Source organism: Castor canadensis, chromosome 11 (genome assembly GCF_047511655.1).
Source record: "Castor canadensis chromosome 11, mCasCan1.hap1v2, whole genome shotgun sequence".
In the NCBI taxonomy this organism is placed as follows: Eukaryota; Metazoa; Chordata; class Mammalia; order Rodentia; family Castoridae; genus Castor; species Castor canadensis.
Genome location: NC_133396.1, coordinates 52,850,346 through 52,862,667, shown reverse-complemented (window position 1 = coordinate 52,862,667; position 12,322 = coordinate 52,850,346). Strand labels below are relative to the sequence as shown.

Here is a 12,322-nt window from a genome sequence, read left to right as displayed (position 1 = left end):
CGGTATCTCTAGCGGGGTACTTTTTACTGGCCTCTTTTTTGGGGTAAAGGGAAAAAGAGAAATTAGGGGAAAGGCTTATTCTTTTCTCTTGAATTTTTGCCAAGGTTTGCATTTCATTAGCTGATAGAGCTGTTGCCTCACAGCTCCCACCAAAGGGAAACACCACCTCCTGCCAAGCCCCACAACCTCTGTACCCCACACTCCAACACACATTACCAAAAGCTACCATGAGAACTAGCAGGAAACTCACAAGCAGGAGCAGAGGCAGAGACAGACTGCACAGCAACAGAGGGACAGAAATGGGGACAGAGTAACCCACTTCAGTTTCTGAGGCCAAGGGTACTACATATGTAGGCAGGACCAACAACCAGGTATTAAGGCTACATTCCTTTCTGTACACTTAGTCACAGAAGTGACATTGGCAGAGCCAGAAGCTGTAGTGTGGCCAGCCTCTCCCTGAGGGCACTACCTCCCATCACCTGTTCCCAGACAGACAGACTGCTAGCACTCACCTCCTTGTCTCTGCGGGCAGCATCCAGAGAGATAGTAGTGTGGCTCCTGTGCTCATCCTGACTACATTCCTGGCAGATACACTGCTGGTCTGTGCAGCAGAAGGCAACCAGTGGACTGTGGTGGGCAGGGCAGGTGCGCAGGTCTCGGTCCTTTGCAGGCTCAGTCAGCTGGTGGCTATGTAGTTTGCTGTTCTCCTGGTGTGGTCGAAGGTGCTCCTCACAGTAATTCACCATGCAGGTCAGACAGGACTTCACCGCCTTCACTCTGCTGGTCCCAAGACAGAAGTCACACAGGATCTCCTCCTCACTCTCACCACCAGGAGCCTTGGCCTCTACCTCGCTATTGCCCTGTCCCTCGTTCTCTTCCACTTGCTTCCCCAGGGAGCCCACATCGTTTTCTTCTGCTGGGCTGGCTGACCCAGAGTCTGAGCCAAGAGAGGCCAGAGGATAAGTAGTGACCACGGGCAGGGGCCCTGGGGCCATCAGATCCAACTCAGCCATCTGGGAGGCTCTGCCGCCTAATGCTGTCCTTCCTCTGCCCCGTGGTCCAGGATCTGTGCAGCCCAAGTCAGAGCAGGGAACCACGCCTAGATGATTGCAGCTGCCTCAGGATTTTAACTGTTTCCTCCCTCCCTCCGCAGGAAGTTCAGTTACCCTTCACCGCGAAGTGGTGGAGCTTGGCCAGCAGCCAGCTGCGGTGACAAGGCTACGTTATTCGTGCTCAGGCCCCTCCTCCCTAGCCTCAGAGCCTCAGATCCAGCCCTGAAACTTCTATTCTTACGCGAATCATTCAAGGCCAATAGGCTGGGTGGGAGATCACGTGTGTCTGTAGCTGCTCTGCAAAGGACTGGACATTCCAGAGCTCTGCTGTAACCTGTGTGGCTTTGTGTGTTCGCTCAAGTTGAAGTTTTTGTTCACGTTTTTTAAAGGGATCCACAAAGTAAGGACTTCTGCAACAGGGCAACTATTCACCCCTTCCCATCTCATAGAACTGTACCTGAGGGCTGGGTGTCTGGATCAAGTAGTAGAGCAAGCGCCAAGCCCTGGGTTCAATTCCAGGAGAGGAGGGGAGGGCAGGGGAGGGGAAGAGAGAAAACTGTACATAATGATTGCCTAGGTTACTTCTCAGAGACATGAAGACTGTTTTTGTGACCTGCACAGGTGTTTGAGGAATGACCTTTTGATGTCAGGGGGGGGCCAAAACTCAATCCTCAGATTATGCTAACATTGCTATGTTCTAAACATGCATTCCATGAAGACTGATTACTTCATCTGCAATCATTTTTCCCCATGCCTCAGACCACTCTGCTTCTTTATGCCATAAATATCCCCTCAAATCCACCTTTGGATATCTCATAAATATCCAAAGATGGATTTGAGATTTGGCTCTTCCACCTCCATGCTCAGCTGCCTGGCAATAAGTTTTCTCTCCTTTGCAAAACTCATTGTTCCAGTCAATGCTATACTGAAAAGCAGGCAAACAGGCCTGGTTACTGGGCACCGGTGGGGTGGGTGGCTCACACCTGTAATCCTAGCTACTAAGGAAGCAGAGGTCAGGAGGATCACAGTTAGAAGCCAGCAAAAATAAGTTCAAGAGGCCTATCTAGAAAATACCCAACACAAAACAGGGCTTGTGGAGTAGTTCAAGAGTTCAAAACCCGGTACCAAAAAAAAAAGAGCACTCCTGGCCTGACTCTGCAGGATTTGGATTAAACTAGATAAATCCAGGGAAATTTCTTCTCATTAATAGGATGTATCAGAAATCTAAGAAACCCAGAGGCTTCTCAATTGTTGGGCATGAAAAACTAAAAATTCATCCTGGATGCAGCCCTGTTTATGTTCAACCCCACAGAGAATACCTGAATCATGATTGCCTAGAAGCAGTCCTTTTTAGAAATGTAGTTTTGTGTACTGTACCTGCCCTGACTACCCCCTTCCATGGCTGAAGACCCCCCCCCAGCAGAGTTTTCCTGGTATTTAGTTTCATGGTTTTTATATATCCATCCAGGAGGGAAAGGAGTTGGCTCAACTAGTCCTGACTGTCCTCAGACATTCCGTAGATATTAGTGGATGGGGTTGCTTTCCTTCTAATTCCTTTTTCAGAATAACCTGGTACTAGAAGTTGAAATGGTTTTTCTTTATGCCACGAGCCTCTACTTTAAGAAGAGGGAATAGCAACAGAAAACAGACTGATACAAGCAGCATGAGCATTATGGAAACCGGAAAGGTAGTCTGGATGCTGTGATAGGGGATGGGTACTTTATAAAGAAATAAGGTTTATTTGGATCACAGTTTTGGAGGCTGAAAGTCTAAGATGAAGCTGCCCCATCTGTCTGGCCTCCAGTGAAAGTCCCCTTTCACAACATGGCAAAGTGGGAAAGAAATAGCCACATGCAGAAGAAACCAAGTACCTGGTATGGTCACGTATAACAACCCACTCTCATATGAACCAGGGTCCCAAGAGAACTACATTAATCCCTTCTGGGGGCAACACCCACCCTCCATGACCAAACTACTTTCCACTAAGTCTCACAAGTCAAAGATTCTACCACCTCCAATGTCACAGCATGGAGGGCCAAGTGTCCAGCACATGAACCTTTAGAGGACACACTCAAACTACAGCACTGCCCCACAGTACCACATTCTCCTCCTCCCCGGGCTGTCTGCTACCAGTCTCCCAGTCACTCCCTCAGTGATGCAAGATTTCAGCTCCCGGATCACAGCTTTCCAATCCACCCAGACTGTTGTCATGCTCAGCAATCCTACCTCTGAATGCTTCCTGCCACCCACCTGATGGTCACACCTGGATTTCTTTTTATTTCAAATTGTAAAACACATACAACATAAAATACATATATCATAAAATTGACTATCTTAACCATTTTAAGTGTGAAGTTCAATGGCAGTTGGTTTTCACACTGTCATATAATCATCACCACAGTCCATCTCCAGAGCTATTTTATCTTGCAAAACTCAAACTCTATAACCATTAGTTAGCAATTTCCTATTATTTTTCTCCAGCCCCTCAAAACCACCATCCTAATCCTATCTCTATAAATTTGACTTGTATTAAGTATAATCACACAGTGTTTGGCATGTTTTCAAAGTCCACTCATGAGGCAGCATGTGTCTAATTTCTCTTCTCACACCTGGATTTGGCATTCACTAGAAATCTTCCCCTCAAAAATTAAGAACTGACAGTCCTGCTCACTTGCTCCATTGGGAAACAAAAATCTCAGGTCCATCAGGTGTTGACTGCACCTCACAAGTCTTCAGTCTTGCGTAAAATGAAGTGCTTCTGTTGTCTTCATAAAACCAATGTGATTTCACTTAGATATCGTTCTTTCCTCAGCCAAACCTGCCACCAGGAATGTTAGGACCAAGGGATGGTTTGCTATTTCTTTCCAGAATTGAGGAAGGTTTCCCCTACCAGAATTTTGATGGTTCAAATCCTACCATAATATATGGTAGGTAACTGGTATAACTGGTATGTACTTATTAGTCTTTCCTGACAAATAATCTCAACTGATACGCTCTCACTGTGTTACATGAACAACACATGCCAACAAATTCCCCCCTTGTTTAGGGGCTGAAAGCCATTACGCTGAGAAATCTTAAAATGACTCAGATAAGAAGAGCTTTCTAAACCCCAAGACTCTGTGTACCTGTGCCTGGCTAGAGACGTGCACTGCCCCCTGTCCCCACAAGCTTTTTTCCTAACCAAGCAGCCTTGCTCTTCAAAGGATATCCTTGGATTTTTTTTCATTTGTAGCTGTTGAGTCATGCAGAGTTGTGATTCACAAAAGGTACTTAATGTTTATCCATCAAGTTGTAAAAATTTAGAAAACTCAGTATCAGACTGAGAAAAAATAAAAAAATAAGCAACACTGAATCTGATTAAGTTGGGGTTATATTTTATTAAGACTGTGTCCTCTTTTTTCTGGAATTGAAAGTCTTGTGTTTTATAAAATAATGGTAATAATAGGAGCGAGGTTGTCTGGAAGAGTCACATCTAAGTCAGTCTTTTAAATTCACTTTGCAATTTTTGTAGTAAAATTCCAAAATCTCAGACCCTTGAACTTGAAGTTACTTCATTCTTCTTGGAAAACAGCCCAGAATTTTCCTGGTTCATCTGGTGGGGGAAACAATGGTCTGGAGTCACTCTCAGCAAACTGGCCCCAGCCCCACTTTTCTCCTAAAATAAGAATGAATTACTTTGGTAATTAATCATTGCTATCAAAACAAGGGAACAAAAAGGAGAAAGCAGAGCATTGAAGACTTAAGACATAATTGCTCCTAATCTCAAAAACATGGGTCCCCCAAGCTTCCAACATCTCTTTATAGGAGTATTAACTGACCTCCCCAGGAAAGAAAGGGAATCGAACATGATTTCCTTCACAAACACAAGAGGTCACACATGTGGGTGCAGAAGACCAGACTGCCAGGTGCATGGGAAGAGGGCTAAGGCCTGCCTTGCTCAGCACATAGCATAGAGTCTGAGGATACCTGCTACTGGGTGAAGAAAACTAGCTGGAATAAGCTTCAGCTGTGCCTTCAGCTGTGGGCCTCTATCCTCTAAGGAAATGCACCAGCATCGTTTCCTTCTTAAGCCACAGAAGGTCTAGTTCTGGGTGATTTCCAGATTTCCTTTCGGTGGTGAGATGCAGGCAGAATGGTAACCACCTCTTCTTGAACCACCAGGTTTACAGGGCCAGAATTGGCAAGGGCATCACCCAGGAACCTAGTGAGGGGATCTGCAGTGCCCGGAAACAAAGAGCTTAGGAAGTTGGTCACACTCTCCAATATTATTACAAATTCCAGATACAAGGGCATGACATTTCATACGGTACCATCATTAGAACATTTGAATTGCATTTGGTTGGATCTCCATATTGCCCCTGTAACAACTCTAAAAACTATAGTATAATAAATCCTCAAATAGTCCCCAAAATTAAACTCTAGTTATTTTTACAGGTTATGACCAAAATGGCAAAAAACAATCTACACATAATATGTGAAATAAATCTTTTAAAACACGTGACAGCTGGGTGCTGGTGGCTCACGCCTGTAATCCTAGCTAGGTGCTGGTGGCTCACGCCTATAATCCTAGCTACTCCGGAGGCTGAGATTAGGAGGATCAAGGTTCAAGGTCAGCCCATGCAAACAGTTCATGAGATAGGCATAGCAACAGGAAAATAACCCATCATGGGACTCTCTTCACTTAAGCAAACAGATACCCCATGCTAGACTTTTTCCCCACTACTGCCCCAGCACCACCCTGAGCCATTTCTAGAGCAATAAATCCCCTCTAAGTCGTAACTACACTGGCAGTCATAAACACCTTTACAAGATAGTGACCAAAGGGGGCTCCTGAGCCAGGTTTGCCTGGTAAAAGGGAGGCTGCCCCAATTTGACCTCTCAAAGTCCTCTACTTAAGACCTTATGAATACTGGTCACATCTCAAACATACAATTAAAGGCCTAGAAATTAGCGTAAGAACCTGTGCTGAATACCCCATGTTGTATGATAAGGCTGTGTTAATTAAACCTGCCAGCTACCCTAAACTCCTCCATAAGTATTGTCCAGATTTTTCCTGCCTTGTAACTTAGAAACTGGTCCTTAAACAAAGAGATCAATGCTTCCATACTATCTGGCAGGAGCCCACTGCTTTTTCTCTTGCAGTGCTTCCCTCTTTTTCTTCCCTTTTCTTTCAATAAAGTTTTGCTATTGTTTTGCAAATTTATGTCTCTGTCCAGTTTTCTGTTTAGGTGACACAAGAACTTGGGATCTTCTGGACTTGTGTCTTCTTACACCACTCAGCCTGGTAACAACCCTATCTCCAAAATAACCAGGGCGCAGTGGACTGGAGGTGGGGCTCAAGCGGTAGAGCACCTGCTTTGCAATTGTGAAACCCTAGGTTCAAATCCTAGTCTCACAAAAAAATAAAATAAAAAAAAATGTGACAAATGTTCTCTCTTCCCCCAGGACAGAACATGATTTTCAAGGTCAGTTCAACCAGCAGTCCTAAGTCAATTCTTATTTTGATACGGCTGGTTTTCTGGAACTTGGGGCAGCTGCCCAACCCCCAGTTAAAATGGGCACCTCTAATCTTGCTGTTTCCTGGGATACCATGTGTGGCAATATAGTCAGAGGAGAAACCGAGTGACACTCGGAGGAGTGGAGAACTCAGATTTTAATTTTTACACTAGCGGGCCCAGACATGTACCTGTGTCTGAGCCATGAACAAAGGATTCACAGAATATTTAAAAGGCAGTGCAGGGCATCAGGTTACAAGGAATGTGCTCTCCCATAAAGTAGGGCTAGTAGTGAGTTAGAGACCTAAAGTTTAGATAAGAACAGCAGGGGAGTCCTACTTTGTAAAGTTTATTTACAAGTGGAGACAAAGGAATGCAGGAATGGGTGCTCATCTCTGCATGGTGCCCTTCACCTGGATCCTGAACTTTTGCATGGCTCTAATGGGCAATTCCTCATGTTTTACAGCTCTGTTTGAGGTTACAGCTTTTAATTGACAGTTTACTATGCTTTGCAACCCTCTTTCAAGGCTATCTTCCTCTTCAACCATACATTCCAGGAAGCCATACTCACCTTCATAAAGGGCAGAATTATTTCAGGCCAGTTAGGGTGTGGTCACCACCAGCATGTTGGAAATGTGGCAGCTTAGCAAGCCAGGGCCAGGGTGGGTCAACCTTGCTGGGCAGGGGTTGCACTGGTGGGTCTGGGCCAAGTGCCTTTATGCAGCATCAGGTTACAAGATCAGAGTAGGAAAACTCTTGCTTTTACTAGTAAAATAAAAACTTTCTAAGTAGGAAAGAATCTCAGATAAGTGTCCCTCCACCTTCCTCCTTCCCAACATTTATACTTAAGGAAACTCAGACTTATAGTCTTAAGAAATATGGACTACAGACTCAGAACCCTGAAAAGGAAAAACAAAACCTTTCTCATTCTAGGATCAAAAACATGCCCTACCCTCTAGGGACTATTTGTGGCCAGGGTCAGAAAACAAAGCACCATTTTCTTTTTTTTTTTTTAAGTCCCCCAGAGAGGTGCACGGTTCCTGGAGGTACTGCAATACCAGGTCGATGCGTGGAGTAGACGGAGCAAGCTCCTATTCCATCTCCCTGTTCCAAAAATCTATTTAATACGTTGTCCTCGGATAGAGGACGTATGAGATATTAAACTGATAAGAACAGATACTACACTTAATCTTAGCCAAAAGGCTGAGAAGCAATAGCACCATTTTCTTTATAAACAAATTATTTTCTGCCTCACCAAAGTCCCCAGGAATGGCATCTCTCTCAGAAGCTCAATTTTTAAGTCTACACTCCCCAGGACACCCATTGCTCATATGGTTTCCATTTCTGTTTCATTGTTGAAACCAGATGGTTAAAGAATGTCCTGCATTCCTATACCCCTAGTTGTCTGGGTGGAGGAATCAAACGTGGGGGGCAGCCCTGTTCTAAGCCATGGTGTATAGACTTAGGAAGTATACCGAAAACCAAGAGAGCTCAAAAGCTATTGTAGGGATCCAGCTTGACATGAATAGTCATCTTGTGTGTTTATGGACATTTTTCTCACTAGGGGAGACCCTGGCATGCATCCCAAACTGTATGTGACAATCAAAGTCATTAAGATAGTCATCCATGTCAGTTGTGCCAGCCCACTGATGCTCAGACCATTTATTAACTGACATTCATGTTTCAAAACATTACTATTTTGAAAAAGACCAGTTGGCCATAGCTTATCTTTGGCTACCTTAGCATATAAACATATTCCTCCTGACTTGGGTTTCAGGGATCCTCCTGTCCTTCTACTACCCAAGACATGCTTCTGACTGTAAGTCCCCAATAAATGGTACTCTGGGCAATTCTGGATCAATCTGCCTCCTTCTTACATCTTTTGATCCCTTCTGCCTATGGTAGCTGACACTCATATGCCAGGACTGAGTTTTACTAAACAGAAGGCATGGGAACTATCACTTCAACGAGAGTGAAATAATCACTGTTTTGCTAGAACGTTTTAGTAGGAAGGAAACAGGCTTGAAATCAGGAAATTTAATTGTATATGTTATGGGCAGGATACAGAAATGGTCAGAAAGAAAATGTGGAGTTAGCAGTGTTAAGTGACCAGACCTGATCCCAGCACTTACTAGCTGTGTGACCTTGATAAGTAGTCTAACTGAGCCTCAGTTTGCTCATCTTCCAAAGAGGGTGCCATATCTGCTCTGGTGTGGTTTGTGAGAAAACGGCAGTGAAGACATCATACAAATGAAAAGCAAATTTGTCTACCAATAATATTATGGTTGCAAATCCACCAGGATTTGATGATGAGGATGGTGTCTTGACTAAAGTGCCACACTGACTAGGGTGTGGTTTGGCCTGCAGATGTGTCTTTAAAGTCTCTAGGTACTGGGCCTCTCAGAAGAGAACACAGAAGTTACTAAGTGGGTCTAGTCTGAAAAAGAGAAGGTTATGTTGGGAGCTACACAAAATAGAGTCCAGATACAAAATGGACTTCCGTAGGCCCATTTGCTAGTTTTGTCACACCTCCCTCCTCCCTCTCCCCGACCAAGACAGGAAAGGAGGATTCTTTATGGGACAATTTCACTCCAGGGTTATTGAGGAAGTTCCATCTCTTGTCACCCTGTGTGCTGAGGATTGTAGAGTTGTCCCTGAGGAGTTAAGGGGTTGCTTTGGGGTAGGGTGTTTGGGACATGGGAGTTGTGTAGATTTTTAACTAGGTTATCTGATCCTGAAGGAAGGGCATTACAAAGCAGAGAAAGGGAGCATATTAGGGTTGGGTTTGGGTAAGGTGACACAAGGGGGAGTGAGGGAGAATCTGAGATGTCAATGTCACGCAGGGTATGCCAAGGGATTGAGTCACAGTTATAGAGGATGACTCCCAGTGGTAGTAATAATGTCCATATAATAAAGAATAGGCCCAGCAGGTGAATAGTAGTTTTTCTGTAACAGAACATAGGGAGGCTATAGGAAGGGAGAATGATAGACTGGTCCATAAAGTAATAGACTGGTATTCCTGTCACTGTGATTGCTTTTGAGGATCAGGCAAAGGTCTCCAGCAGACTCACACAGGTATCTGGTGCTGTGTGGGTTTTCAGAGGTAACAAGAAGCAGGTCTGGTGGGTGAGTGTCCAGGTGGTGGGGAGGCAACAATCTTAAGCCTAGATAAATGAATCCGAGAAGGTAGATCCAAGAGTTTTGCAGCTGTGGGGTAAATATGACTTGAAAGTGACTCTTTTAAGGAGGATGGAGAGGTTCTGTTTGTCCTGGGACATCATTTAGGAGGACCCAGTCTCTGAGTCGTAAAGAGGGTTTTAAAAGAAGCAGAATCTATAAACTGGCCAGGGAAGAACTTTGGTTCCCCAAAGTATTTCCTGAGAAGTAGCAGGATAGTAAAATAGAAGGAAGGTATGAGCCCAGGGAAGGCAAATACAAGATTACTTGTGGGGCAAGGAAAAAAAGGGTATCTGTACATAAACTCAAAGGGAGTAAGGAAAAGAAGGACTCTGAGCTTTTCTTCCCTGAAGTTATAGGAATAGAGGGTGATAGAAAGACTAAGGTGTAGTTCCCATCCAGTTGGAAAGTAGACAGGAATGGGCTTTAGAGTTAGGTAACCATACTTATGAACCATTTCTTTATAACCTCTTGGCTTTACCTACTTGGGAAGGTCCTACACAAGTCACTATTTGGAATCTGAGAACTTCCCTCTTGTCTTAGCATTTTTATTATTGTTGTTTTTCAACTGTTTGTCTCTGAATAGTCCCTTGTCACTGGGATGAGATGTTTCAGTTGGTCTGATCTGATCCCATGTGGAGTGGGAAGACAGGCCAGTGGGAATCAGTGCCACTAAGACTCTTTTTAGTCAAATTTAAGCAACAAAGAGGTTTAGAAGAAGTGGTTCCTAACCTGGGCTTACCTGAAGCCCGTTAATTTTAATTTTATAGGTGACATCTTGGTATCACAAAAACAATGTTCTGCTGCAGAATATCAACGGACAACAGTTACAAAGTTTTACAAGGAACATACAAACATGACCCAACAGAACCAAGTATCCAAGTAAGTACTTGTAAGAGTTATCCTCTATGAGCTCAACTATAAGTGTTCAGTGAAGGGTCAAACTACAATGATAGGGCTCGTGGAGTGGCTCAAGAGGTAGAGCACCTGCCTAGCAAGCATGAAGCCCTCAGTTCAAACCCCAGTCCCACCAAAAAACTTCAATGACAAAGGACTTAGAATAGTTAAATTTTTGAAAAAACAGTTTAGTAATTGACCTAAGAGTCTAGTCATTTAACTTATACAAAATTTTAGGATAGTTATTATGATCGACAACATTAGGTTAGGACCATCAAGTTGTTCTTTCTACAATAAGGAATCATGGACATAGGACTGCAAAGGGCTAGCATCACTAACAATTTTAGTTTAAAGGACATCAGCTTGGTAAAGTGTTAGGTTTTTTTTTTTTTAACTTTGCATTTTAGAAGGCACATATACTTAAGAAACATAAATACATTTAACATACAAAGGAACCAGCGACAATTAAACTTCACAGCTACACAGATGTCAAAAAAATAAAATGCATTTATTTTTTAAATAAAATTTTGAATATTGGACTAGGTAAGGTAACAGGCATATCGCAGTAACAACAACAGCAAAACAATCAAAGCTTTTGCTCTCCCACAAGTTAGGGAGACAGGGCCAGTGACCCTAAATAGCCCCACTTTTTAATACACAAGTGCATCTCATATGTACAAGGTTCATCCAACCAAGAAAAATAGATATAGTCCAGGTTTCAAACAGCAGGGATGCCCAAATGGCAGGTTTCTCCCATATGAATGGCACTGACCATAAACAGCAGAAATGCCAAAGGTCCTATTGACCAATTTTACATGACGGAGGTTAGACATATCTTGGATAAAAGAGAACACTAAGTGGTCATTTTCCATAAATTAAATTTACATAGTTTAACTGTAAACACTTGTATACTGTTTAGGTAAAGTTTAGATAAACAGCTCCACATAGTCACACATAGGGCACCAAATGTATTAGGATCACTTACAAAAAAAAACTTATTGTTGCTTACCCATATTTATGAGGTAGTTATTTAAAACACTTTGCACAACTTTTTGAACCTTTCGTTTTTGTCCCTATCATCCTTTTATATTTTTGGAACAATCCATTATGACAAACCTTACTCTATAAAATCCTCTTTTACTTAAAAGCTTCTCTTAGACCAGACTCATCGAAGAGAACCTGCGTGCACAAATCCAAGCCAATGGAAAATACCCACCTAACTCTTACCCTAACCCAGAGTTAAAGCTTCCATAAAAAGCCTCAGCCTTCACCTGAGTGGAGAGCAACTGGTTTCTGGGCTCCACTGCACTGCTCTGCTCTACCTACAGCTCTTTCTTTCTCTAATAAATCCTACTTTGTGTGCTGACCGATTCTTTGGCTTGTGAAGGCAAGAACTCTCGACACCTGCCCACAACAACAGTTTATTGTGAACATGATTTAAGACTGCAATAATGCAGATGAGATGCCCTGGACACAACACTCTTACAGCAATGTCACCACCACCACTTGGTTTATGCAAATTCCAGCCTCTGGTCTCCAAGACCAGTGAACTGAAGTAAAATTTTTCCTTTTTTGCCTTTAAAAACTTCCCTTTGCATTGACAGTTTAAAAAGTGTTCTGAGTTAAGTCTGCAAATAATCTGGGAATACTTAAGCCCATTTGGAGATTTGTCAGAATTTTTTTTTGGAGTTTGAACTCAGG

The 12,322-nt window shown here is 43.3% G+C and overlaps 1 protein-coding gene and 1 non-coding gene across 6 annotated transcripts in view; both read right to left on the bottom strand.

Annotated features, from left to right (window-relative positions):
• Positions 1-12,322, bottom strand: part of Trim16 (tripartite motif containing 16) — a 61,962-nt gene that overhangs the window by 17,712 nt on the left and 31,928 nt on the right. For 2 of the 5 annotated variants that reach the window (XM_074046798.1, XM_074046797.1), the window contains one exon: positions 513-777. In XM_074046798.1, the coding sequence (XP_073902899.1) occupies positions 513-746 (234 nt within the window). In that variant the 5' untranslated portion in view covers positions 747-777. Of the gene's footprint in view, positions 1-512; positions 4,645-12,322 lie in introns of all 5 variants that reach the window. The other 3 variants (XM_074046795.1, XM_074046796.1, XM_020173093.2) reach the window with 2 other exon arrangements.
• Positions 7,572-7,762, bottom strand: LOC141414194 (U2 spliceosomal RNA). The gene has a single exon (XR_012439273.1). It is a non-coding gene; the product is annotated as a U2 spliceosomal RNA (small nuclear RNA).